Source organism: Chelonoidis abingdonii, chromosome 4 (assembly GCF_003597395.2).
Source record: "Chelonoidis abingdonii isolate Lonesome George chromosome 4, CheloAbing_2.0, whole genome shotgun sequence".
Classification (NCBI taxonomy): Eukaryota; Metazoa; Chordata; order Testudines; family Testudinidae; genus Chelonoidis; species Chelonoidis abingdonii.
The window spans coordinates 6,684,557-6,708,383 of record NC_133772.1 but is presented as its reverse complement, the minus strand read 5'-3'; the positions used below and the strand labels follow the sequence as shown (position 1 = coordinate 6,708,383).

The window sequence follows — 23,827 nt, the reverse complement described above, 5'->3', positions numbered from 1 at the left end:
AAGGCAAGGAGCTGAGAGTGGAGAGTGTACTGCTGGAGGATTGAGAGGACAAGCATTATCGACACCAGGGGAAGAATCTGTGGTGAGTAAAGAAGGTGTTTGGAGGAGGCCATGGGAAGTAGCCCGGGAGTTGTAGCTGTCATGCAGCTGTTACAGGCGGCACTATAGACAGCTGCGATCCACAGGGCCCTGGGCTGGAACCTGGAGTAGAGGGCGGGCCGGGTCCCCCCAAACCTCTCATCCTGATCAGACACAGGAGGAGCTGACCCAGACTGTGGGTTCCACAAGATGGGAAGATCACTGAGGTGAACAAATCCGCCAATAAACGCAGGACCCCAGATAGAGGAGGAACTTTGTCACTATATATATTAATATATATATATATATATATATATACACACACACACACACATATACACATATACTTGTTTCTTTAACAGGACCAGTTTCACAAAGCTGAAAACAATTATGAGTGAAATCAGCTGGAAGGAAGAATTTAATTAGGAAAAAACATGAATGATAATTATTTGAGAACACTCTAGAGGCCCCAAAAACCAAAATTAAGGAAGAAGACTGTATTAGTTAAAAAATGACCTGGTTTAGAGGGGAAGTGAAGGCAGCTATAAAAATGATATATAATAAATGGAAGAAAGGGCAAGTTGATGATAATGAATATAAATCAGAAGCTAGGAATTGTAGAAAATGGATAAGGGAAGTCAAGGGATACAAAGAAATCTATGGCCAAGAGTTAGGGACAATAAGAAGGAGTTTTTCAAAGTATATTAGGAACAAAAAGAATCCTAATAATGGTATTGGTCCATTACTAGATGGAAATGCTAGAATTATCACTAATAATGCAGAAAAGGCAGAAGTGTTCAATAAATATTTCTGTTCTGTATTTGGGGAAAAAACAGATGGTGTTGTCACACTGTATAGTCTTCTGGTAGAGAAACAAACTTGGCAAATTTGTTTGATGATGACAGCTGGTTAACAAAGTTGTCATCTCTAGTTGACATTTTCTCAATTTTAAACTAACTGTATTTGAAGTTACAAGGAAGTCTTTGTTTTGAATTGTGAACAGATATAAGCATTCCCAAAGCCATTAGAACTGGGGTGAGCACAACTGAAACGTACTCATCCAAGCTACTACATGTGCCCAACACTGTTACAACACACCGAGAACAGCATCAGTGAAGAAAAAGTGAATGAAATTGTGTCATACAGTTACATCTTACTGCTCTCTGACGATTTTAGTTGCTACTTCCCAGCAGAGGGGGTTGAAAATTTGAAGGAAAGGCATTGGGTGAAAGATCTTTTTGCTTTTGAAAATCCTGACTTTAATAACGGAGCTAAACGTGATGCCTGAACAAGAAAAAGAGCTGCTGTGACTCTCCCACGATATCACACTCAAAACATGCCCCAAGACATTAAAATTGTCATAGTCTTGGATAAGTGTTTTCAAAGAATATCCACTGTTAAGTAAGATTAGTCCTCTGTTGTTGGTATGGTTCACAACACCCTACATGTGCAAACTGGGATTTTTGACTTTGATAAGGTTAAAAACAAAAGAAAGAAACTGACTCAACAGCGCACCTGATATGCGGGTAGCCTTTCATCTTGTGATCCAGATTGGAACGAGATCATGAACAACAGGCAGGTCCACCCATCATATTAAGTAAGTGAAACTCAACCTGATTGCCCTTTTTATTCTAGTTATGCTGTATTTAAAAATGTTTTACAAGTAACATTGCTGTCTAATTTTAGTAATAACGTGAAGTGAAGTGGTTAAAGCTAGCATGTACTGTCCTTTGTTGTGATTTTATGATATTGTTTGAGTCGTGGGGATAAGTGTTTTTCTTCCACTGGATCGCAAGAAAAAAAAGTATGAAAACCACTGCTGTAGAGAACACTGAACACAGCACCTTTCCTCATCCTATGTGGTGGGGAAGAGTGGGCTATTGGCTGACGGTGCTGAAATCCAGCACACAGCTTGGGGGTGTTCACTTGTGACCTCAATCCTTGAGTCTCCATGAGTTTCCTTCCCCCCTAGATCCTGCCTCCCCTACCTCATTTGTGACCCCCTCACGCTTCCCCTCTCCCCCAGCCCTGCCAGTGGGTCACAGTCTGGCGGTGTGGCCTTGTCAAGGTTCCTTCCCCACTCTGAACTCTAAGGTACAGATGTGGGGACCTGCATGAGAACCTTTAAGCTTAGCTACCAGCTTAGATCTGGTTTTGCTGCCACCACCCAAATTATTTGAGTCATTTGGGAAACTCTGTCTACCTCCCCCACAGAATATCTCCCTCCCAAGTACTATAACCTTTCTCTGGGTAGCCTCGAGAGACTTCTCCACCAATTTCCCGGTGAACACCGATCAAAACCCTTGGATCTTAAAACAAGGAGGAATTAACCATTCTCCCTCCTTTCTCGCCACCAATTCCTGGTGAGTCCAGATCAAACCCCCTTGGATCTTAAAACAAGAAAAAATCAATCAGGTTCTTAAAAATAAGGTTTTTAATTAAAGAAAGAAAGGTAAAAATCGTCTCTGTAAAATCAGGATGGAAAAACATTACAGGGTAATCAGATTCAAAGAGCCCAGAGGAACCCCCTCTAGCCTTAGGTTCAAAGTTACAGCAAACAGAGGTGAACACTCTAGCAAAAGGAACATTTACAAGTTGAGAAAACAAAGATAAACCTAACACACCTTGCCTGGCTGTTACTTACACGTTTGAAATATGAGAGACTGGTTCAGAAAGATTTGGAGAGCCTGGATTGATGTCTGGTCCCCCTTAGTCCCAAGAGTGAACAACCCCAAAACAAAGAGCACAAACAAAAGCCTTCCCCCCACCAAGATTTGAAAGTATCTTGTCCCCTTATTGGTCCTTTGGGTCAGGTGTCAGCCAGGTTACCTGAGCTTCTTAACCTTTTACAGGTAAAAGGATTTTGGTGTCTCTGGCCAGGAGGGATTTTATAGTATTGTACACAGGAGCATTGTTACCCTTTCCTTTATAGTTATGACAGGCCTGCCAATGCCACTTGCTGTGAATTCTAGGAGTGCTCCCACTCCCAAACTCAGAATGAGTGGAGGAGCCTGAATTCACCACTCAGAGAGGGAGGGTTCCATTTGAGCCCCCCCACTCCTCTCACCCCCCCCCCCCCACAGTTGATCTCAATGCAAATGGATTGCAGCCGGGGGGAACAATCCCCTGTTTGGTGTCCCTATTTGTCTCCTGCCTATCAGACCCAACCACAGCACTGACCTGATAGCCTGCAGCCCTAAAAAGTGAAGTCTCCAACATCCAACTCTCCCTCTCTTCCCATGAGCTATCCCCCTGTCAAGGCTGTTTCCCCACTCTGGCTCTTCGAGTGCAGAAGGTGGGGGCCCCCAAGGATTCTAAAAAATAATATTGGCCACTCCAGGCTGGTATTAAACTCCCAAAGTTACAGCTTCTCTCTGCCCTTGTATTGGTAGATGCTGCCACCACTCAAGCGCAGAAACCCTTTGAAAGACCAGGTAGGCTCACTTGGGAATTCCTTCCTGTGGGGTACCTTCAAGCCCTTTCATACACACACCCCCACCCCCAGGAAAAGGCTGAGAAAGAGAGAAAATAATCAGCGGTTGCCACCAGCTAATTAAACAACATGTGCACAAACCTCTTACGAGACAAAAATCCAACTCTGTTCTTAAAAAAGGTAAATTGTATTTTTTCTCTTTTTTTATTAATAAATCTGGGAACTTAAACTTTTGCCAGATTAAAAAAAAAACACAACGATTACAAGGATTAAGCATCAAGAATAGCTTTCCTGAGGTCCAGCTTAAAGGTTACAAGCAAAACAACTGCACCTGGGGGTTAGCACAGAGGAATCCACAAGTCATAAAGAAATAAAAGAGAAACCTAATCGCGTCTTCCTAGACATTTCCTGATCTACTCACATATCTGGGGTTTCAAATGAGTAGTGTCTAGGTATAATACTGATAGGTTTTCATACCTGGCCTAAGCTTCTTACAACATAACTGCTCCCTGCCTCCTTCTCCCTGGGAGAACAACAGACAGACAAACAAAGGGGAAGTTTTTTCTCAATTTTAAAAAGTTCTAGCCTTCCCATTGGCTCTTTTGGTCAGGTGCCCACTCACTTCCTTTCACCTATGCATAGCAGTGAGACTTTTAACCTTTGCAAGTAAAGCAATTAGAGAACAGCTACAAAGAGGAATTTTATAGCTAACTGGCTGGGTGGGTGTTCATAAAAGGGAGCTACTGCCGCCCTTCATTTATCACATCCCCTTTGTCCAATCCAGCACCTCAGCCCATCTTTCCGATGTCTTCACATGGCCATCCAGTCGTCAACATGGTCCAAACTGAGCTCTTGATCTTTCCCCCACAAGTCAACCCTTCCTTTCACTGTGCACACAGCACCGCCATCTTCCCACTCAGGCCATAGTCTGGGCTGCAGCTGTGGCTTGGCCTCTCTAGAGTACACCTATATATGCAGGCTCTGTCTAAAAATCTTGCCATTTCATAAATTCATAGATTCCAAGGTTAGAAGGGACCTTTGTGATCATGTAGTCCAGAGGTGGGCAAACTATGGCCCGTGGGCCACATCTGGCCCATGGGAGCCTCCTGCCCAGCCCCTGAGCTCCTGGCCTGGGAAGCTAGCCCCTGGTCCGGCCCTGCTGTTCCCCCGCCCCCGCAGCCCCTCCCTAGTTTATTCTGTTAAAGCATTTGGTATGACTCTAGCTCCCCCCCCCCCACCCTCTGGAACTTCCCCACAGTTTCAAGCTCTTTGGGGCAGCAACTGTCTTTTTGTTCTGTGTCTATACAGCACCTAGCACAATAGAGCCTGGTCCATGACTAGAGCTACTAGGTGCCACGGTAATAAATTTAATAGGAAGATTTGTTAAAAATCAACAATAGTTCAGAGAACTGGCCAATTCTTTTAATACTATTGGGTGTGATTTATCAAGTTTATATCCCTAGTTATTGATGACATAGGAAGAATTTCCTTCTCTTGTTAATATCAGAGGTCCGTCCAGCCTTTCCCTCCTGCCCACGCAGCCAAAAATCTCATCTCGCATCTTGACTGTTCAAACCTCCTCCTTTCTGGCTGTGGCTACTGCAGCCCTGCTTTCCTCAAGTTTACCCAGAAGGCTGCTGCTAAGATCATCTTTCTAGCTAGTGGGTCTGAGTTTGTCAGCCCCTGAGTCCCCCCGCAGGCTCCTTCACCTTCCCATCAAACGTGAGCTTGTTGGCCAAGATCCTCCAAGGTATTTAGACATCTAACCACCACTGAAATCAGTGGAAGTTAGATGGCTAAATATCTTCAAGGATCTGGGCCCATGTCTTTACCCATAAGTCCCCTCTCAGCTTAGCGCTCCCCTGCAACCTAGATACTCTAGTAACCTAGCGCGATACTGACCTCCATCTTTACTCCACCTGCATTCTCAGCCTTTCCTGCCCACCATCAGTTTTTCCCTTACATAGCTCTGTGCTTTCTCCCATGCTGCAGCCCCTTACGCATGGGATTAAATCCATCAGCCACTATCTTATTCTCCTTTAAATCCCTCCTTACATTTGCCTCCTTGACACCTACAGATCCCTGCCTGCACAGCTACCCAGCTGTCAAGTGGTGAGGGGTCCTCTTCCCCTTCCTTCCCCTATCCTCATTCCCCCATCTCACCCTCTGTCCCCTAAGTACAGAACCACTTCCCCATTATCACACATCATTAACAATTTTCCCTGGCATCATTAACAATTCTCCTTTGCATATGTGTTCTGTCCCCAGGGCTGGCTCCAGGGTTTTTGCCGCCCCAAGCACCAGGGGAAAAAAAAGCCACAATCACGATCGGTGGCAGCTCCACTGCGCCGCTTTCTTCCTTGGTGGCAGGTCAGCCGCAGGTCCTTCCCTCCAAGAGGGACTCGCCACCAAAGATCCTGAAGTGCTGTCCCTTCCCCTTGGCCGCCTCAAGCACCTGCTTGCTGAGCTGGTGCCTGGAGCCAGCCCTGTCTGTCCCCATCCCCTCTTAGCATGGGTGCTCATTGAGGCATGGCCTGACTGTGCACCCACAGCACAGGCAGCAGGGGTGCAAGCGTCCCCTCCCAGCTTGCCATCAAACTAGGGCAGCCCCTGGGCAGAAGTCCCCCAAGGGTCTGTGGAGTTCTTGGACAGAGCCATTCCAGTGGGAGTACTGTGGGACCTGTAGACAGGGGCCCCTGGGGTGTGTGTGTGTGTGTGTGTATCTCTCTCTTTCTTTAGTAGGAGAGAAGCCTTGGCCACCGACCACCAAGGTGGGGTTGGTGGGGGCCCCGTTGTGAAGTTGGTGGAGGCTATGCCACATAAGTGCAGCAGGAGCCTTGGCCACAGTCTCATGCACTGTAGGGTCTCTGTCCCATAGGCTGGCAGGAGCCTTGGACCCCCCTGGGATCCATACCCGCTAGGTGGGCATGGGCCTTGGACACAGCCCCCCGCCCCAGTGCGGGGTCCCTGCCCCCTAGGTGCGATGGGGCCTTGCACACCGTCACCCCAGCGCTGGGTCTGTGCCAGGTGCGGAAGCAGCCCTGGCACAGCACCACCGTGACGCTGTTAGTGGGGTTGGGTCCCGCACACCCTCCGCCTCCCATCCACGTGTCTGCTTCTCCGCGGAGTCCTTCCTCCTTGCCCGTGACTACAGCCCCCGGCGTGCAGCGCGCCGCCGCCGCCGCAGGGGGCTCCGGCCGACGCCAGGCCGCGCGGGGCCCGCTGGGACTTGTTGGCGGAGTCGGGACACCGCTTCCGCCCGCGCCCAGCGAACTCCACCCCCCAGCAGGCCCGCGGCGGCGGCGGTCGCGGGGGCGGTGCACGGTGCGGCGGCGGCGGCGGCAGCGGCGCTGCTGGGGTGCGGAGGGAGGTGGCTGCGCGGTGCGGGCTGTTGTGTGCGCTGCCCGCGGCTCCCCCCCCGCGCCCCGCCCGGCTCGGCTCGGCTCGGCTCGGCTCGCAGCGCCTGGAGGCCCGGCAGCATGAGCGACAACGATGACATCGAGGTGGGGAAGCGACGTGAGTGGCGCCCCCTGCCCCCCTGCGCCGCCCGTGGTTCAGGCCCGGCCCCGCGCCGGCCCGGTCGGCGCGGCAGCCGGCGCTGACAGTAACGCGTTGTGTTTCTCTATCTCTTCTCTTATTGCAGGAAGAGCAGCCGATGGTTTCAGTCTGCGCGTAGTGCCTTGCCTTTCCTTGCTTACCGCCCGCCCCCGCCCGGCACGGCCGGCCCGCCGGCCCGGCCGGGCCAGCCAGGCCGCGCCGGTTGTGTAGCGCTAGGGTGAGGGTCGGGGGGGGAAGGGCAGGCCGGGTGCGCAGGGAGTGGAGCTAGGACCTGCACCAGCCGGCGCTAGCTTCGAGTTCATGTGATCCGAGACGGACATGTACTGTGAGCTATCAGGGGCTGGGATCCAGCCGGGGCAGGGCGAGCCAGGCTCAGGCATCCGACTGGGAGGAGTGTACAGGGAGCTGGGATCTAGGATAGGCGAGCCAGGCTCGGGGATCCAGGCTGGGAGGTGTACTGGGGAGCTGGGGCTGGGATCTAGGGTAGGGCGAGCCAGGCTCAGGGATCCAGGCTGGGAGGCTGTGTGACAGGAGAGCTGGGATCTAGGTAGGGCGAACCAGGCTCATGGCACCAGGCTGGGAGTGGTGTGTACGGGGGAGCGGGCTGGGATCTAGGGTAGGGCAAACCAGGCTCAGGCACCCAGGCTGGGAGGTGTGTACGGGGGAGCTGGGGCTGGGATCTAGGATAGGGCGAGCCAGGCTCAGGGATCCAGGCTGGGAGGTGTGTACTGGGCATCTGGGGCTGGGATCTAGGATAGGGCGAGCCAGGCTCAGGGATCTAGGCTGGGAGGTGTGTATGGGCGAGTCAGGCTCAGGGATCCAGACTGGGAGGTGTGTACTGGGCAGCTGGGGCTGGGATTTAGGATAGGGCGAGTCAGGCTCAGGGATCCAGGCTGGGAGGTGTGTACTGGGCAGCTGGGGCTGGGATCTAGGATAGGACGAGCCAGGCTCAGGGATCCAGGCTGGGAGGTGTGTATAGGAGAGCTGGGATCTAGGCCAGGGAAGGGCCAGCCAGGCTCATGTGCTCAAGGAGTGGACTGGGATTGGAAAGGGTCATCTGTGGTGGGGTGGGAATCTAGATCAGGCATGTTGGACATGGGATTGGGAAGGGGGATCTAGATCAGGGAGGTGTACAGTGGTGACTGTCAGAGGCATCTGTAGCAGGGAAGTGGGAATATATGTGGAGTGGGAATCTAGGATGGGGTGGGAAGGAGGATATAGACCCAGTGTTTGTAGGGAGGTCAGTGTGTGAGATGGGGATTTAGATCAGTGATGTGAAGGAGAACCTACAATGGGACATGTGTGAGGGGAGTGGGCATCTCTAGTGTGTGTATGAGATCGAGGTGGGATCAAGATCAAACATGAGTTGGGGGTTGTGGAGAAGAATCTAGACCCGGCATGCTAGGTTGGGATGTGTGTGGAGGGGAGTCTAGGCTGGGCGTCCATGAAAGAGGATTTGGAGGGGAATCTAAACTGACAGTCCTAGCCCCCCCCCCCCCCCCCCGGGTGGGGTCAAAGCCAGGTGTGTATGTTGGAGGGAAATCTACACTGTGTGTGTATGTGGAGATTGCGGCTAGACATGGCAGTGGTGGTGGAGGGGATCTAGGCCAGGTTTGGGGAGTGTGTGTGGAGGGGATGTTGGCTGGAAGTGGAGAGGATCTAGGCTAGGCATGTATTTGGAGGAGGAGGGATCTGGCCCAGCCAGGCATGTGGGAGAGGGATCTAGGTCAGCTGGGCTTGCTCATGTGTATGTGGGGGATCTAGGCCAGCTGAGTGTGTGGCAAATTGGGGAGGATCTAGGCCAGGCATATGCATGTGGAGAGGTTCTAGCTTGGGGGTGTGTGGGATCTAGGCCAGGGTGTGAGGAATTGGCGGGGGGGACCTAGGACTGGCAAATGTGGCTGGGGACGTAGGCTGGCTGTGTGTGGGGAGAGTTGGGCTGGGTGAGCTCATGTGTAGGGTTGTGCTCTAGGCTGTGAGTGTGGGAAAAGGTGCAAGGGGATCTAGGCCATGCATGGGAAGGGTGGGTAGTGTAGACTGGCTGGTGGGGGACATACATACCATGAATTGTGTTGGTTTGGGGGAGGGGGCCCCCGTCTCTATGGAGGAGTAGCTTCGAGCATGAAGGGATTACTGGGCTGAGATCCCAGGCCTGACAGGTGGTGGTATTCTGAGCACAGGGGAGAGAACCCATTTTGGGGTCCAGCATTGGTTGGGGGGCAGCTGGGGACATTGCAGCCTGCCCAGAGCTTGGGTCAAGGATGGAAGGTGTAACTGCTGTGGTTCTGTGACATCCCATAAGGCAATTGTCTTGCTTGGGAATGGCTGCTTGGAGGGAGTTGTTCTTTGTTAATTGTTTGAGTCCAGCCAAGGTGGGGTCCCTGCATTGCCTCCAGAGGGCTGAATCAGTACCCAGTGGGAAGTTGTCTTCTTTGGGGTGGTTAAATGTGAAGAGGTGACACTGAAAATACAACACTGTCTTGGGGGTCCTGGCTGGTGCTTTGAAAAATCCCTAGGCAGGTAGAGGAGATTTAGCTCGAGTTGTCAGATTACTAACCCAAGTGGGTCCCTGATTGCCAGCTAGCAGTTGCCTTTCTGGTTAGCGGAGCATCAGCAGTGCCAAGGAGTTATCCGTCCCGTTCCTTGGTTTGTCTTGGAATTCGTTGTCTGGCTAGATGGTGCCGTGTGCCGGTATTTTATAGTTAAAGATCCCATATTGAGGGGAGGGAGAGCTCAGTAGTTTGAGCCTTGGACTGGTTGGACTAGATGACCTCCGGAGGTCCCTTCCAACCCTGATATTCTTTGGTTCTATGATATTGTTCTCATGTCCCTCAATGGGACTCCTAAGGACGTTTGTCCCTGTACCAGGCCTTGCCGAGACCAGTAAGATTGCAATAAATTGGTTGCTCCCTGAATCCTTTGGGGAATGGTGCATGTGGGTGAACCAAGTCCTGAGGCTGTGTAAAAGGACCTCCCTAGACTGCTGTTGGGCCATATATCTCTGTTATTCCTGGATTATCAAATTGAATCTTGCTCGCTGGCTCGAAATCCTAGGTTTGTATGTTCCCCTCTTTGGGAGGGAAAGGGCCACCCCACCAAATCAAGGCAACTTCTAGCTGTGTTTGGCCGGAAGGCCCTTGCCAATGGATATGGTTTCACAACCAGATTTTCCTGTTTTAAAAAAATATTTCTCACCCCTCTCGCTGTGCGAAAGAACCACGAGCACAGGGCAAGCAGCTGTCAGATGCCCAGAGAAAAGAAACTGAAAGTCCAGGACACTTTCCTCTAGCCTTTTAGTTTCCATAATCTTAGGTGTTTCTGGTAACTGTAAGTAAACATGGCTCAGACGGAAGTGGTTACTGCTTTTTTTTAAGCAGCAGGAAGGATTTCAGGTCTCAGCCAGAGGGTGGCAGTGTAGAAAGAGCTACTACCGGGTAGGCCTAAAAGTTGAAGCCATGATTTGCGTGGCCGTGTTTATGAATCTCTCCAAATTGCAGTGAAAACTTTTTTGGCTGCAAACCTTTCTCTGCAGCAGTTGTACCCTTAACCCGCTCGCCTCCTGCTAGTGTGGGAGAAGCAAGCCGGGAAACATTCTGCCTGTTTGCGCTGTCCAGCTAAAGTGAAATGCTCCACAGTAAACAAACATGCCAACAGTAAATTAGCTTTTCCCACTTGGAGCCCAGTTTGCAACTTGTAGCTTCTAAATGCCTCTAAACTCAGTGCTGGCTCTGGACAACTTGCCATGAGTTGCTGGGGTGAGAGGTGTGGGACGGCTGCTTTTTTAGATTAAAGGCTTCCTTAAATAAGTCTTGGGAGCAAATGACTTTGGACGTCCCTTTGTCTTCCCTTACCAGCTGGTGGAAGAACCCTTGTGAGCGTGAGCTTGGCCTGTGTAGGGTTGTTGGCCTGGAGAAGCACGGTCTCCTGTGGAGCTGTGCGTGGTTCTTGCGGCTCCCTTGTTAGTACTACTTGAGCCTTGCGAAACGATCTGTTTGTGGAAAGTGCAGCTTACTCAGGAGAGGGGCCAGGAAGTCACAATACATTGAGGTTCAAGCCGCTAGAGCAAACAGCTGCTCCTGTTTGGCCTGGCATAAATGATCCATGATGTACCGTGTGCGCCTACTGTCATGGTCACCGAGAGATCGTTCCTTAAAAGCATCCATTTGGTTCCCGGTGTGTAGGGGGCTGGCTATGGAAAGCGACGATTTCAAGGAAGATCTTTAAAAGGCTTCCCTGTGGCATCTGCTCCAACTGGGTGAAGCCCAGGATCAGGCCCTGGCTTGCCCAGCTCAGACTGGTGCAGGGTATTTCCTGGCAGGCTCTGTTTTGCTCTCCCACATCTTCGGTTGGTTTGCAGAGTAGCACCTTCCACCGCGCCCAGTTGGAAGCGTCTCTGCGTCGCAAGCAGGAGACACTTCAGCGCGTGTCCCTGGTGTGCAGCTCCATTCCTCGAGGGCATGGGGGCCAGCGGCTTGGCTTTCTGAGCTAATGCGATTGCATTGCTGGCTAATCCAGAATGTTGACTAAGTGTCTGGTCTGCTCTTGTCCTCGGGTGACCTGGAAGGAGGCAGCTTTGTTGTTATTCCCACCAGGTGTTATTTGGTGACTTGACCTGGGTTTACTCTTCCCCTCCGTTAAGGGTTCAGGCCGGCTCCCCCATACTGGGCTGTGTTGGGCAGTGCCTTCTGCTGCCGATGGGGGTGATTGGAGCTTGGAGCGCTCGGTCTGTTCCCGATGGAGGGGGTGGAAAGCATGTGCAGGCAGAGGCCAGGTGGGCAGTGCAAAGATTCCACGGGCTGCTACGTCCACTGCCCACCCTCTCCGTGGGGGTGCTGGCTGCGCGTGGTATGCGGGCTGGGAGCCTGGCTGTTCTGGGGTCTGCTCTCCCCGCTGCCCAAGATGTCTAGGGAGAGCCCTGCTTTTCCAGTGATTGTGACTCTTAAAGGCAGGGCAGAGCCCAGAGCCATCCAGCCATATTTCTGAGCCAGACTTTGATGGGTGGGCGCGAGATACCAGGGGTTTGGTATTTTCCTTCCTCTTGCGAGCGTGTGCCCCGAGGCCTGGCTGTGCGAGTGCTGGCAGTCCCCACCAAGGCACCGCAGGGCCGGACCAAGCTGAGACCCTCTGCAGCACCTGCCAGTCCAGGAAGGGCATAGGAAGCACTAACGGAGAGTCACATGGCAGCAGGTCATGCTGGCTGATGAATGGGGCAGTGTTGTCACGCGGGCCTCGCTTTGTGCCAAGTGGAGCTGGACGGAGAAGAGCCAGTGTTGCATCCTGTCCATCAGCAGGTCGTGGGAGGGCCCGATGCTGCTTTCACTTCGCTCTTGTCTGGCTTAGGGCTCACTGCCCCCACACTGCCTATGTCTCCATTGCTACAGGTGGCAGCCCTTGGCATAGTGGGCAGACCTGGTATGGGGGGAATTTTTGTTCTGCTGGTACCCACATTCCAGCAAGCTTCCCCACTGCAAGCACAGCAGCCTTCTAGCTCTGGGTCTGCACCCATCAACCACAACCGCTGCCTACGTTGTCAAGCCAGCTTCCAGGGCTGGAAAACCAGTGCTGCTGCTGAATGGTCAATGACTGTATTCTTCTCCAGCCATTCACTCCCGGTGCTGCTCGGCCGCTGAGACTGAGTGCGTGGCAGCCGCTGCCAGCGGCTTTGTGCCTGCTTCGCTCTCCCGGCTCTGCCTTTGTAAGACCCCGCAGAGGCGGGGTAGCGGCCCTGCCTCTCAGAACTGGGTGTGTTCACCCAGGCACTGGACAGAGGCTTTGCTTTGGTTGGGGAGACGGTCCCAGCACAGCTGCCCCTTTGCTGCTGCCAGGGCTGGGACAGGCTGAGCTGGGCGAGTGCCCGGGGAGTGGGGGAACCCAGGATGACTTCATTTGACTTATCCTGGGCTGCCGCTGCTTGCCAGCACCAGAGAGGCTGGGGGAAGTGATTTGCATACAAATAGCCCAGCTTGGAGGGAGCACATGGCCCCTGAACGAGGGACCAGTTCAGCCTGGATCTCCAAAGCGGCTCTTTGTGGATGGCCAAGGGGTGGGCCTGGCGCTGGGAGGGCAGGAGGGGTTAGCAGTGCCTCCGTTCCTGACAGTCTGTTGTTGGGGCCAACTCCTTGTGAGCCTGAGAGTGCGTGTGGCCGTACTGAGCCCCCTGGCACTGGATGACTAGGGGGCAGCTAGCAGCTGCGTTTCCCCTGCCCACAGTAACAGCCCAGGGTAGGTGTGACACTGCGCCTCCTCCACGAACAGCTGGGACGGGGCTGGCAGCACTAGACAGAGGCCTTGTGAAGAACAGAAGCTGGCAGGTGTCTGCCTGCCTGTGCTGGGAGGAGGGGAGGTACTGTGGTTTTCAGGCCTCAGACCTGAAAGCTCAGCTCTTTGCTTAGTGGGTCCTGCGCACAGCTGGAGCGGTGATGGCAATGCCCAGCCTGTAGGTTTGGACATGCTGTGTCCCCAGTGCCCTGCTGGTAACCCCTTAGGCTGCCTGAACTGCAGCAGCTGGGTGGCATTTGGGCCTGGTAAGAATGCTGTATACTTGTCTCCTAGCACCCGCCTGTGCCAGCTCACCTCCGGGAACTACTTTCCCCAAGCCAGTGTTAAGAACATAAGAACGGCCGTACTGGGTCAGACCAAAGGTCCATCTAGCCCAGTATCTGTCTACCTACAGTGGCCAATACCAGGTGCCCAGAGGGAGTGAACCTAACAGGCAATGATCAGTGACCTCTCTCCTGCCATCCATCTCCATCCTCTGACAAACAGAGGTTAGGGACACCATTCCTTACCCATCCTGGCTAATAGCCATTTATGGACTTAACCTCCATGAATTTATCCAGTTCTCTTTTAAACGCTGTTATAGTCCCAGCCTTCACAACCTCCTCAGGTAAGGAGTTCCACAAGTTGACTGTGCCGCTGCTTGAAGAACAACTTCCTTTTAACTTGTTTTAAACCTGCTGCCTATTAATATATTCGTGACCCCCTAGTTCTTGTATTATTGGGAATAAATAAATAACTTTTCCTTATCCACTTTTCTTTCACATCATTAGGATTTATATACCATCTATCATATCCCCCCTTAGTCTCCCTTCTTTTCCAACTGATAGAGTCCTGAGCTCTCAATTTTCCCTCATTGGGACCCTCTCCAAACCCCTAATCATTAGTTTGCCTTTTCTGAAGCCTTTTCTATTGCAGCTAGACATTCTTTTTTGAGGTGAGGAGACCAATCTGACACAGTATTCGAGATCGTGGGCGTAGCCATGCGCATTATTATAAAGGGCAATAAGATATTCTGTCTTTATCTCTATCCCCTTTTTAATGAATTCCTAACACCTGTTTTGCTATTTGATCACCTCTGCACACGCCGTGGACATCTTCAGAAGTACTGTCCACAGATGACTGCCAAGATCTTTTTCCTGACTTACCTTGTACGCTAATAGTCCCCCATCAATGTTGTAATGTATAGGGGCGATTTTTTCCAATGTGCATTACTTTACATTTATCCACATTAAATTTCATTTGCCATTTTGTTGCCCAATCACTTAGTTTTGTGAGATCTTTTTGAAGTTCATGTGTTGATGTGTTGGCAGCACGTGCCACCTGCTCTCGATCCTGTACCTGAGTCAGCCAGCACAGGAAGGTGACTGGAACCTGTGGGCACTTGAGGCTGCCAGAGAAATGGGTTCTGAGGGAAACCGGTGCCCATGCTGGCATGGCACCTGGCATCCCATTCAGAGGCCAGAAGTGATGATCTCACGGTGCCATCTGGCCCTGGAATTTAGGGGACCTGCCGGGCATGGCGATGCCTGTTGTGTGCAGGTTGTGAGAAGTGGTTGGGGTTTGAGGTGACGGAGGAGGAAGCCGGATGGTCCTAGAGTCTCCCGTAGCCCCACCAGTGTAGGCAGAGGTGGGAGGACAGAATGGGACTCTGTCTGGCCACGGAGGCTCCCAGCTGAGACTGAGTCTTCCCCTTTGGCTCCGCGGGTATCTGGTGCTGAAGCTCCGTGCACAGGAGGACCTGTTGCTGGGGCTGACGTCTCTGTTGGCACCCAGAGGATGCCACCTTAGGTGCGTGATCTTCACTGGCCGTTAGCTTCGGTCACCGAATGATCCCGGTTGGTTGTGAGTGTGGGGGCGGGGCCAGCCTGAGCGTGGGGGCGGGGCCTCCTGCCTGGATGACAGCTCTTCCTCTGCACGCCTGACTCCAGCTTCCTTGGCCGCTGCCGCCGCTGCTCTTGTTCCTCCTCCTCTTTCTTTGCATCCAGCAGGGCCGCACTCCAGAGACCGCTGCCCGCCGAGCGCAGCGCCATCCCAGTGCTGCTGGTGCCCTCCCCGCTGGGCCAGACCAAAGGTCCCTAACACCCCGTCTCTCTGTCCTTTCCTTGCAGGCTGACAAGCGGGCGCACCACAACGCGCTGGAGCGCAAGCGCAGGGACCACATCAAAGACAGCTTCCACAGTCTGCGGGACTCTGTCCCGTCCCTCCAGGGAGAGAAGGTGAGTTTACTGAGAGAGCTGGCCCCCAGCCCGGCCCAGCTTCCTCCTACACACACTCTGCCGGCCACCCTGCAGCCCCGGCTTAGACACATGGACCAAGAGTAACCCAGTGAGAGCCACCCCGAGCGACTGCCGCCAGAGGCTGAGATCCAGAGCCCGCGGTCAGTGTGGGGAGGCACCTGAAACGTTTTCTGTGCTGGGTGCCTCAGTGCCAGGGGCGCGGGGGCATCTGAGGAGATGTGACGGCTGCTGACACACCGGGGATCGAACCGGGGCCCTCCAGAGCTGGAAGCCTGAGCTGCTCCCGCTTGAGCTAAAAGACCAGGGCGCTGGAGCTGGCGGCTGTCCCAGGCTGGTATCCTCAGTGGATCGGCACGGAGGGGCCACGGCACACCAGTGGGTATCCCAGGCGAGGTGGGAGCAGAGCCGGACTCCGGAGGAAAGGCGCAGAGTCGAACAGAGTAGGTTGATCTGAGGGAGGAATGGTACAAGGGTATTGCTAGGAGAGCTGCACTGTTGCCTAGATCCAGCCTAGATCCATGCTCTGAGGGTTCGGGGGGGCGGGCAGGGTGGGAGCTGCCTGTCCTGCCACATCCTCCCGGTGGCTGGTGCTGCCTCCTCAGTAGCCACCGGCATAGCACCCTGTTGTCCTCTAGAGCTGCTGCTCTGTCCCCTGTGGGCCCAGAATTCCCTCCTCCTCCCGCCCGCAGCCGTGGCTGTGCCAAGCTGGGCTGGCGCTCGTCCAGCACCTCGCTGGGGCAGGCTGCGGGCAGGGCTTGCTCCTCCTCCTGGCCACACGTCGTCTCCCCGCCATGTGGAGACTTGACCTGGCACCGTGACTGTCCCGGCACAGCTTGATGCCCAAACACTTCAAGTCGCCCAAGTCAGCCTACCTTCCCCTGGCGGGGACCTGGCGCTGGGCTGTGGCTGGCCTGCTGGGAGCCTTGGGTGGCTGGGCTGCACGGCCCAGGAGACAGCAGCAAAGGTGCCTGCGCTGGGGACTGGGAGCCTTGACGTAGGCGGGCGTCTTCTGGCCTGCGTGGGCAGGGCCCGTCTCTGCTGAGACGTCTTAGTGCCAGACACGTCGTGATGGGGCTTCCCTAAGGTCGGCTGTGCTGCTGCAAGCCTCGGGCAGGCAGCTGGTGGCGCTGGGTCAGAGCGGGCAGTGTCATGCCGCCCTGAGAATGGCTGGGGCGCAGCACCGCTTTGGGTTTGAACCTGCCCTGCAGCTTCCTGCTTCATTACTATGGGGCCATCCCGTTCCCTCCAGGACACCACCTGCACCCCCTGCCCTGGTCTCTGGCACCCAGTTCTTCTGGCCTCCTGTTGCTTTGGGTTGGCTGGGAGAGGGGAGCTGGGGGCTGCCGAGAGGAGGCCCCGTGGGTTGGAAAAGCCAGGCTCTGCCCTGTGTTGTTTGAAAGGGAGTCGGGGCTGGCACCAGCTCTGAGCTAGGAGGCTAAGGAGGGCCGGGGGTCCCTTCAGACTGCGGGTGGTGCTAGCTCTCCCTCAGAGCCTTGTGGAAGGAACGAGGAAGTGCAGACCCGGCTCTATGGGAAGGCCAGAGCGCTGTTTGGAGGCTCCGGGCCAGGCACACGTCCTGCTAGGCAGCAATCCTGGGTGCAGTCAGGTCAGTAACGCTGTATCGCAGCCCTGGACAGACCCATCCTTCCTCATTCAGGCTTGAGCTGAGAACGGGGGCCTGCAGTTGGGCCCCGAGGCCTTGCCTAGGCCCCGATTTGCGGCCCTGTGGCAGCTGCTGGCTGCTTAGCACAGCAAGTCAGGCCACTCACTGGGCTGCTGAAATCCGGAGGCAGGAACCCCGCGGGAGCCCCCTGCTTTTGGAAATCTCAGCTGGGGAGATGCTGGGGTGATACTGTCTCAGCAGAGGGTGGCTCTGAGCGTTGCTGCCCCATGCAGAGCTCATGATGTAGAATTCCCTGCTGCGTTTTAAAGAGCTCCTGCAAGGGAACCCCATCCTGTGTAACACTTGGGTCATGGGCTGGGCTCGAACCTGGGACCCTCTTGTCCCCAGCCCAGAGGAGTGACTCCACTCACTGCTCTCGGTAGGAAGCTGTTATCCTCACCCCAGCTCCCAGAGGGTGATGTGATGCACTCTGCCAGTGGGTTACATGGGTGTTTGCTAGACACCAATAGACTGCTAGGAACTAGGTTTCCTGGGTGGGGAGTATGGCTCAGTGACTGGCGCAGGGACGGAGTTAGGATTAGGAGGAGGCATTGAGATTACATAGGACCCTTTCGTCTGTGGTCCACACAGCGCTTTGGAGGTGGCTCTGAAGGAGCAGTCTCTTACAGAAACCGGTACCAAGCATCTAGATTTGGCAGCTGCTTTGCGAGAGGCACTGAGACCTGGCTTCTCTGCCCACCTGTGCCCGAAGTGCTTATGCTCTCTCAAATCCTCATTGCCTCTCCTGTCAAATGAGGAGGACCCGCACGTGACTGCTCCCTAAAGCAAGGGCCTTGCTCAGTAAAGGCATAGAAGTAACACCAGTCAGATAGACAAGGGACTGGAGCTCCGGACTCCCAACCCAGTGCACCTTCCTCTAGGCCCAAAGTTACTGAAGAGGAGCTGGAGGGTCAGGGTTTGTTTTGCTTTAGTTCTGTCTGTCACGTGGCTATGGTACAGCAGGGGCTAGGTGCAGGCCGCTGGAGCACACAGGAGACTGAGAGCGAGCATCTGACGTGTTCTCCTGATTGCGAAGGAGGTTTTTCTGTGGGTTATAACTTGGGAGAGGCAAATGGGGAGGTTTTTCTGTGGGTTATAACTTGGGAGAGTCGAACAACTTGGCCAAATTGCACTCGCTTTCCCAGGGATGGCGGAGGGTCATATATCTGGTTCCTATGCTAGATTGGGGAGATGCCCACAGCAAGCTGGGGGGAAAAATTGCATCATCAAAACTTGCTGATTCTGCTCAGACTTTCCAGAAACGTTCAACTGGAACTAGAGGCCAAATCTTGAAAATTTCAACCTGAACACTTAAAATGGGTTGGAGTTACAAGCAAGTGAGAACAGGGGATTATAATGAGAAAGGTCAGTCAACCTGAACGCAGGGGTTTCTACTGCTCCCCCTGTAAGCAGAGAGAACCCTTCGCATGCAGCCACCTCTGGAGGCCCAGCAACGCTGTGGGAGCGTGTCAGGAAGCGCGGCACACTGTGTACTGGGGAGCAGGCTGGGATTACCCAGGCCAGGGTGCTGGAGCGCCCCTTGCTCAGATGCAAAATGCCCAGGGAGCATTGAGTGGGTTCCCTTGGTGGTGAGGAGGCCTCTGTCCAGCCCAGCTTCCGCAAGCCCCACGCTGTCCTCACTTTGGGTGGGCTGGGGATAGCCTTCCTGGTCTCCCATTTGAGGGCTGCCAAGGCCAGATCCTGCTTAGCTTCCAAGCAGCATTGAGCTCAGACCAGCTTGTGGCGATGAGCTGCTGGGATGCCCATGTGCAGCCTGTGGAGATGGGCCAGGCTGAGCGCAGTGCCTTGCTCTCCGGGCTGTTAACCCACAGCTGTGAGCTCCTCCAGGCTGACTGTTGGTCAGCAGCTGAGGGCAGCCTGGGCCTGGCCCTCCTCTGCAGCAGCAGCGAATGGAGATGAGCTTCGGGCAGTGGGTGGCCCCAGCATGTGGTTTGGTGTCGTCAGGCACTCTGCCTTGCCAGCAACCCTCTGGTGCAGCTTTGATGGTGACTAGGGCCAGGGGGCTGCCCCTTGGATGGGGATCACTATTTCCCCCACTGGGCTCCCTCCCTCCTGGGCACCAAGTGAGGCTGATCGGTTGATGAACAACTGCACTGTGGCATGTGCCAGAAGGGCAGAGTTACGGTGATGCCAACAGCCTTAACCTGGTCACGGCTGGCCAGGGCAGCTGGTTTTGCAGCTGTAACATTCTTCTAAAGTGCCTTTGGGGAGAACCTCCTGGGGTTTGGAAAAGAAAAAATGAGGAAACAAGTGTTGCCACCCGCCTCCCTTGCCCCTATTACCAGAGTGTGGGAGCCACAGTCGTAACCACAGCTGCACCGTTGCACGCACCTCTCTGCCAGTGTCTGGTTGGCTTCCCGAGTATGCCAGCCAGTAGGCTTACTGCCCCACACCCGTGCAGGTGCACAGAGTGCTCCTCCTGCCCCAGGTCTGGGGCCCAGCCGAGGGCAAGCTGAGACATCGTCACTGTGTTGTGCATCCCCTGCCCCCAGCGATGGGCTCAGGCTCTCTGTAGACTCAGGTAGCGTCACCGTGTTGTGCACACTTGGGGCGACTCCCCCTGCAATGGGCTTAGTCTTGCCACAGGCTCCGGCTGAGCTGCTCACCCTGCCTGCTCCGTGCCTAGGCCTGCCCAGCTGCCGGGCTTGTCCCCCTGGCGGGGAGGAGGGGCCCAGGAGCTCCCCCGCGTGAACTAGGTCTTTATTTTGTTGTGTTTTTTCCTACTATTGCAACAGGCATCCCGGGCCCAAATCCTCGACAAAGCCACCGAGTACATCCAGTACATGCGCCGGAAAAACCACACACACCAGCAGGACATCGACGACCTCAAGCGCCAGAACGCGCTGCTGGAGCAGCAAGGTGAGCAGGCACCGCCCGCGGGCCCAGGGCAGGGAGCACTCGATGCGCCTGGGCATTTCGTTGTCTGCCTGCGCCCCTGCCGGATCCGCGGCGCACCGCGGCTGGGCAATAGGAGTGGTGGTGCTTGTTGCGTTGGCACAGGGTTTCCCCAGTCCGAACAGCCGAGACAGCTGGGCTCTGGGGTGCCCTGGGGGTGGGGAGTTGTAGTCAGGTTGGGACTGGAGGGCCTGTCTGGTGGAGATTGTTGGGGGGGGCTTCATTGCAGAGTGAAAAGAGCTGAATAAATAGGGATCGCTCCAGGGCTGCCTGGCTCCCTGCTGGCACGGGGGAGGGGAGCTGCCCCATTGCTTTGCCCTGGCTGTCTGGCTCCCTGCCAGCACTGGGTGTGGAGTAGGGGGATCTGCCCCACATTTTAGCCCTGGGCCCCTGGCTCCCCATTGGAGCTGAGCAGGCTCTGGAGTTCTCTGTGCTCGGGCCCGTCGCTGTGTGTGGCAGGGGGTCAGGGCGGCCCTGTGTTGTGGCTTCAGCTGTGGGTGGCTTCACTCCAGCTTCCCGAGGCTGCTCAGGCCGCCCTGGCCTGTCCTGGGGGCTGGGCTGGGAGCGATGGCAGCGGTGCCCGCTCGGCGTTGGCGTGGGTGAACCGCTCCGGCGGCAGTAGTCAGAGCCTCAGGCCTGGGCTTTGCCACCCCACTGGAGGTCACTCCGGGGGCCCCTGACGCTGTCCCCTCTCCCCGCAGTCCGGGCGCTGGAGAAGGCACGGTCGAGCGCCCAGCTGCAGGCCAACTACTCGTCGGACAGCAGCCTCTACACGAACCCCAAGGGCAGCGCCATCTCCGCCTTCGACGGAGGCTCCGACTCCAGCTCCGAGTCGGAGCCAGACGAGCCTCAGAGCCGAAAGAAACTGCGCATGGAGGCCAGCTAGAGGCCTGGCTCGACGGCCTGGCCCCGGCCACCGTTCGCCCCCTGCCCGCCTGCTCTGTAAGGACTCTCCCTTCTCTAGTAGAGGCTCTCGGACTGCAGCTTTCTGACCCTCCCTGCCCCACCTCGCCGGGCCCAGCAGCATTTCCTCGGGGGGCCAGCCGGCCGCTCGGCCTTTGGATAGACTCTGGGCAGCGCTCGGCTCCGAGGAGATGCCCCAGCGATTTTCTACGAGTGTTTCTATTTATACTAACACGCCCCGTGAATCTGAGCCACGGGGGGGAGGGGCAGAGAGCAGCGGTGCCCGCCTGGCACGCCCAGAGCCAGCCTCTCCTCGCCGTTCGGGGAGGGCCCCACACTGCACTGGCAGAAGCCAGGCGTCTCACCTCCCGCTGTGATGCGCAGGGGGGATGGGAGGAGTTTTTTTATCTAGGGTGAATGGTGATGAATTGCTATTTATTTCCTGCTCTCGGTTTGATCCAGCCAGACTCTGCCGCTGCCCCCGGGGCCCAGGTGACAGATTCGTAGAGTAATGATCAAATTCCCTTGCGTGAGGGCGCCCCTCGGCTGCCTGCCTTTCGGATGTAAATACAGCCCAAGCATTAGAGCTGGTACTAACGGCTGCGTGGTGCTGGCCTTGGCCCAGAGCAGCTGGGCTCCGTCCCACCCAGCTGGGTGCGAAGGGGGCACCGGGGCTGGGCCTGGCGACAGCCAGCGCATGTGTATGTGTGTCTGTCCCTCTCCGTCCTGTCTTTGCCCTGCTCCCCCTGTCCCTGGTCCGTGGCGTTCTCTGATCTCTAGTGCACACCATGTAGCAGGCTCCTGGCCAGGGCCTGGCTCCCTCCGGCGGAGCTGAAGTATGTTGTACATACTGCCCCAGAAGTGTCTTGCAAGATAAGGCTTCCCCCTTTACTATGAGACTATAAATAAAATTCTTATTTTATCCTTCCTGGTGGTGGCGGCGTTTTCTTGCCGACATCCCTGCCTCTGAGGGGGAGCGTGCTTTGCCAGGCTGCCTTCCCCACTCCTCGTAGGAAATGACCCCCCTAGCCAGGAGTGCTGAAAACCCCTTTGGGTGCTGGGATGCTCAGCTAGCCCCAGCGGCAGGGGAGTGGGGGGTGACGTTTTGGCATCAGGCTGCCCCTGCCTGTTGGGCTGTAGGGAATTGGGCATGGGCTGGTTCTGCGGACAGAACGAGTGTGAACACCCAGCTCTTTTCCTCCATCCCTCTCAAAGCAGGTCAGTAGCACTGTCCTCAGTTCACCACTGGGGAAACTGAGGCATGGGGAAGGGACAGAGCTGGGAATTGAGCCAGGGTCTCCTGATTGCCTGGCCAGTGCCCCGGCTGCCTCCTCTGCTGGGCACAGGGGAAGAAGAGCAGGGGCTGCTGTTGTGGGGTGGGGAGGGGAACCAGCTGTGCTGTGGACGCAGTGTGTGGCTGGCAGGAGGGTGCTCAGCCCTGTGTACTGCATCCCAGGCTGGTAACGGGAATGGGCACATGGGGAGCTGCCTGGCAGCAGCACCAGCCTTCTTCCTTGGGGGGGGGGGGCGTTCCCAAGATTGGCCTATGGGGGCCCAGGCAGCCATGGCTTTAGCTCCCCATCCCAGCTCAGGGGCATGCAACCAGCTTGGTGTAGAGGGGGAGGGGCCTTTGGGGATGGGCAGCAGTGTGGGGCGGAGAGTCACGGCAGGGCAAGGGAAGAGTGAGAACCACTGATGGGCTGGCCCTGGGGGGCACCAAGGCCAGTGCCCATTGTGCTGGGAGGGCAGGGCTAGAGGGAAGCGTCCCCTGCCCCCAACAGTTCTGTCCTCACCCTCCACCAGCCTCATTCCCCCTCCCTCATCTCTTTCTCCTGAGGTTCTCCCCCCCCCCGGAGGCTGCAGCATAGGCACCCTGGTCAGATGCGCTGCCTGGCTCTTGCTGTCCCTCTGCCATCTTCCCTAAGGCCCCACACCCCACCCTCAGGTGACTCCATCCAGCCCATTAAATGACAGCCCAGTCCCATGGCCATGCAAGCTAATGGGGATGTCTGCTCCCCTCCCTGCTCTATGCTTTAGTTTCCCTTCCCTGCATTTTCCCATTTTGAGTGTGAGCATCTCGGGGGCAGGGTCTGCTGCTGTGTGGGCTGCCCAGGGCCTTTCTCCCTGTGTCTGCAGCACCCAGTGGAAGGGGGCCCTGCTCTGGGTGAGGCAGCTGGGGACAACTGTCCCTTGCTAACACTACAGTGCGTAGCTACGGCCGTGCGGGGTGGGGGTTACCTAAGCTGCCATGCTGCCCTGCACCTCCCTTCCCTGGCTGTTAGATGGCACAATACCACTGTGGCACTGGGCCCAGGGGCAGAACCTGGCCCTTATCCCTGGCTAGGGACATTAGGCCTACACCCTCCCCCCTGTCCTGCTGCTGCTTCATGTAGGGGCAGCTGGCCTCTCCCAGGGCTGAACTGCTGCTCTGTTAAACGAGGAACCCTGGCGGCCCTTGCCCCAGGAGCTCACCGGAGCCCACTGAGCACCACCCAACTGCCCTGTCCTGCTGTGACATGCAGCCTACAGCTGTGCTCATGGGCAGTGTGGTGGAGTAACCCCTGTGGCTGCAGGGCCCAGCTGGGTGCTGGCTGGTGAGTCTTGCCCACATGCTCAGGGTTTAGCTGATCGCCATATTTGGGGTCGGGAAGGAATTTTCCTCCAGGGCGGATTGGCAGGGGCCCTGGAGGTTTTTCGCCTTCCTCTGCAGCGTGGGGCATGGGTCACTTGCTGGTGGATTCTCTGGAGCTTGAGGTCTTC

General features: G+C 55.6%; 1 protein-coding gene across 1 annotated transcript in view; it reads left to right on the top strand.

Annotated features, from left to right (window-relative positions):
* Positions 1-21,994, top strand: part of MAX (MYC associated factor X) — a 30,052-nt gene extending 8,058 nt beyond the window's left edge. Inside the window, exons 3-6 of the mRNA XM_075064705.1 lie at positions 7,155-7,182; positions 15,457-15,564; positions 20,005-20,128; positions 20,866-21,994. Of these exons, the coding sequence (XP_074920806.1) occupies positions 7,155-7,182; positions 15,457-15,564; positions 20,005-20,128; positions 20,866-21,050 (445 nt within the window). The 3' untranslated portion in view covers positions 21,051-21,994. The remainder of the gene's footprint in view (positions 1-7,154; positions 7,183-15,456; positions 15,565-20,004; positions 20,129-20,865) is intronic.
* The last annotated feature ends 1,833 nt before the right edge of the window (positions 21,995-23,827 follow it).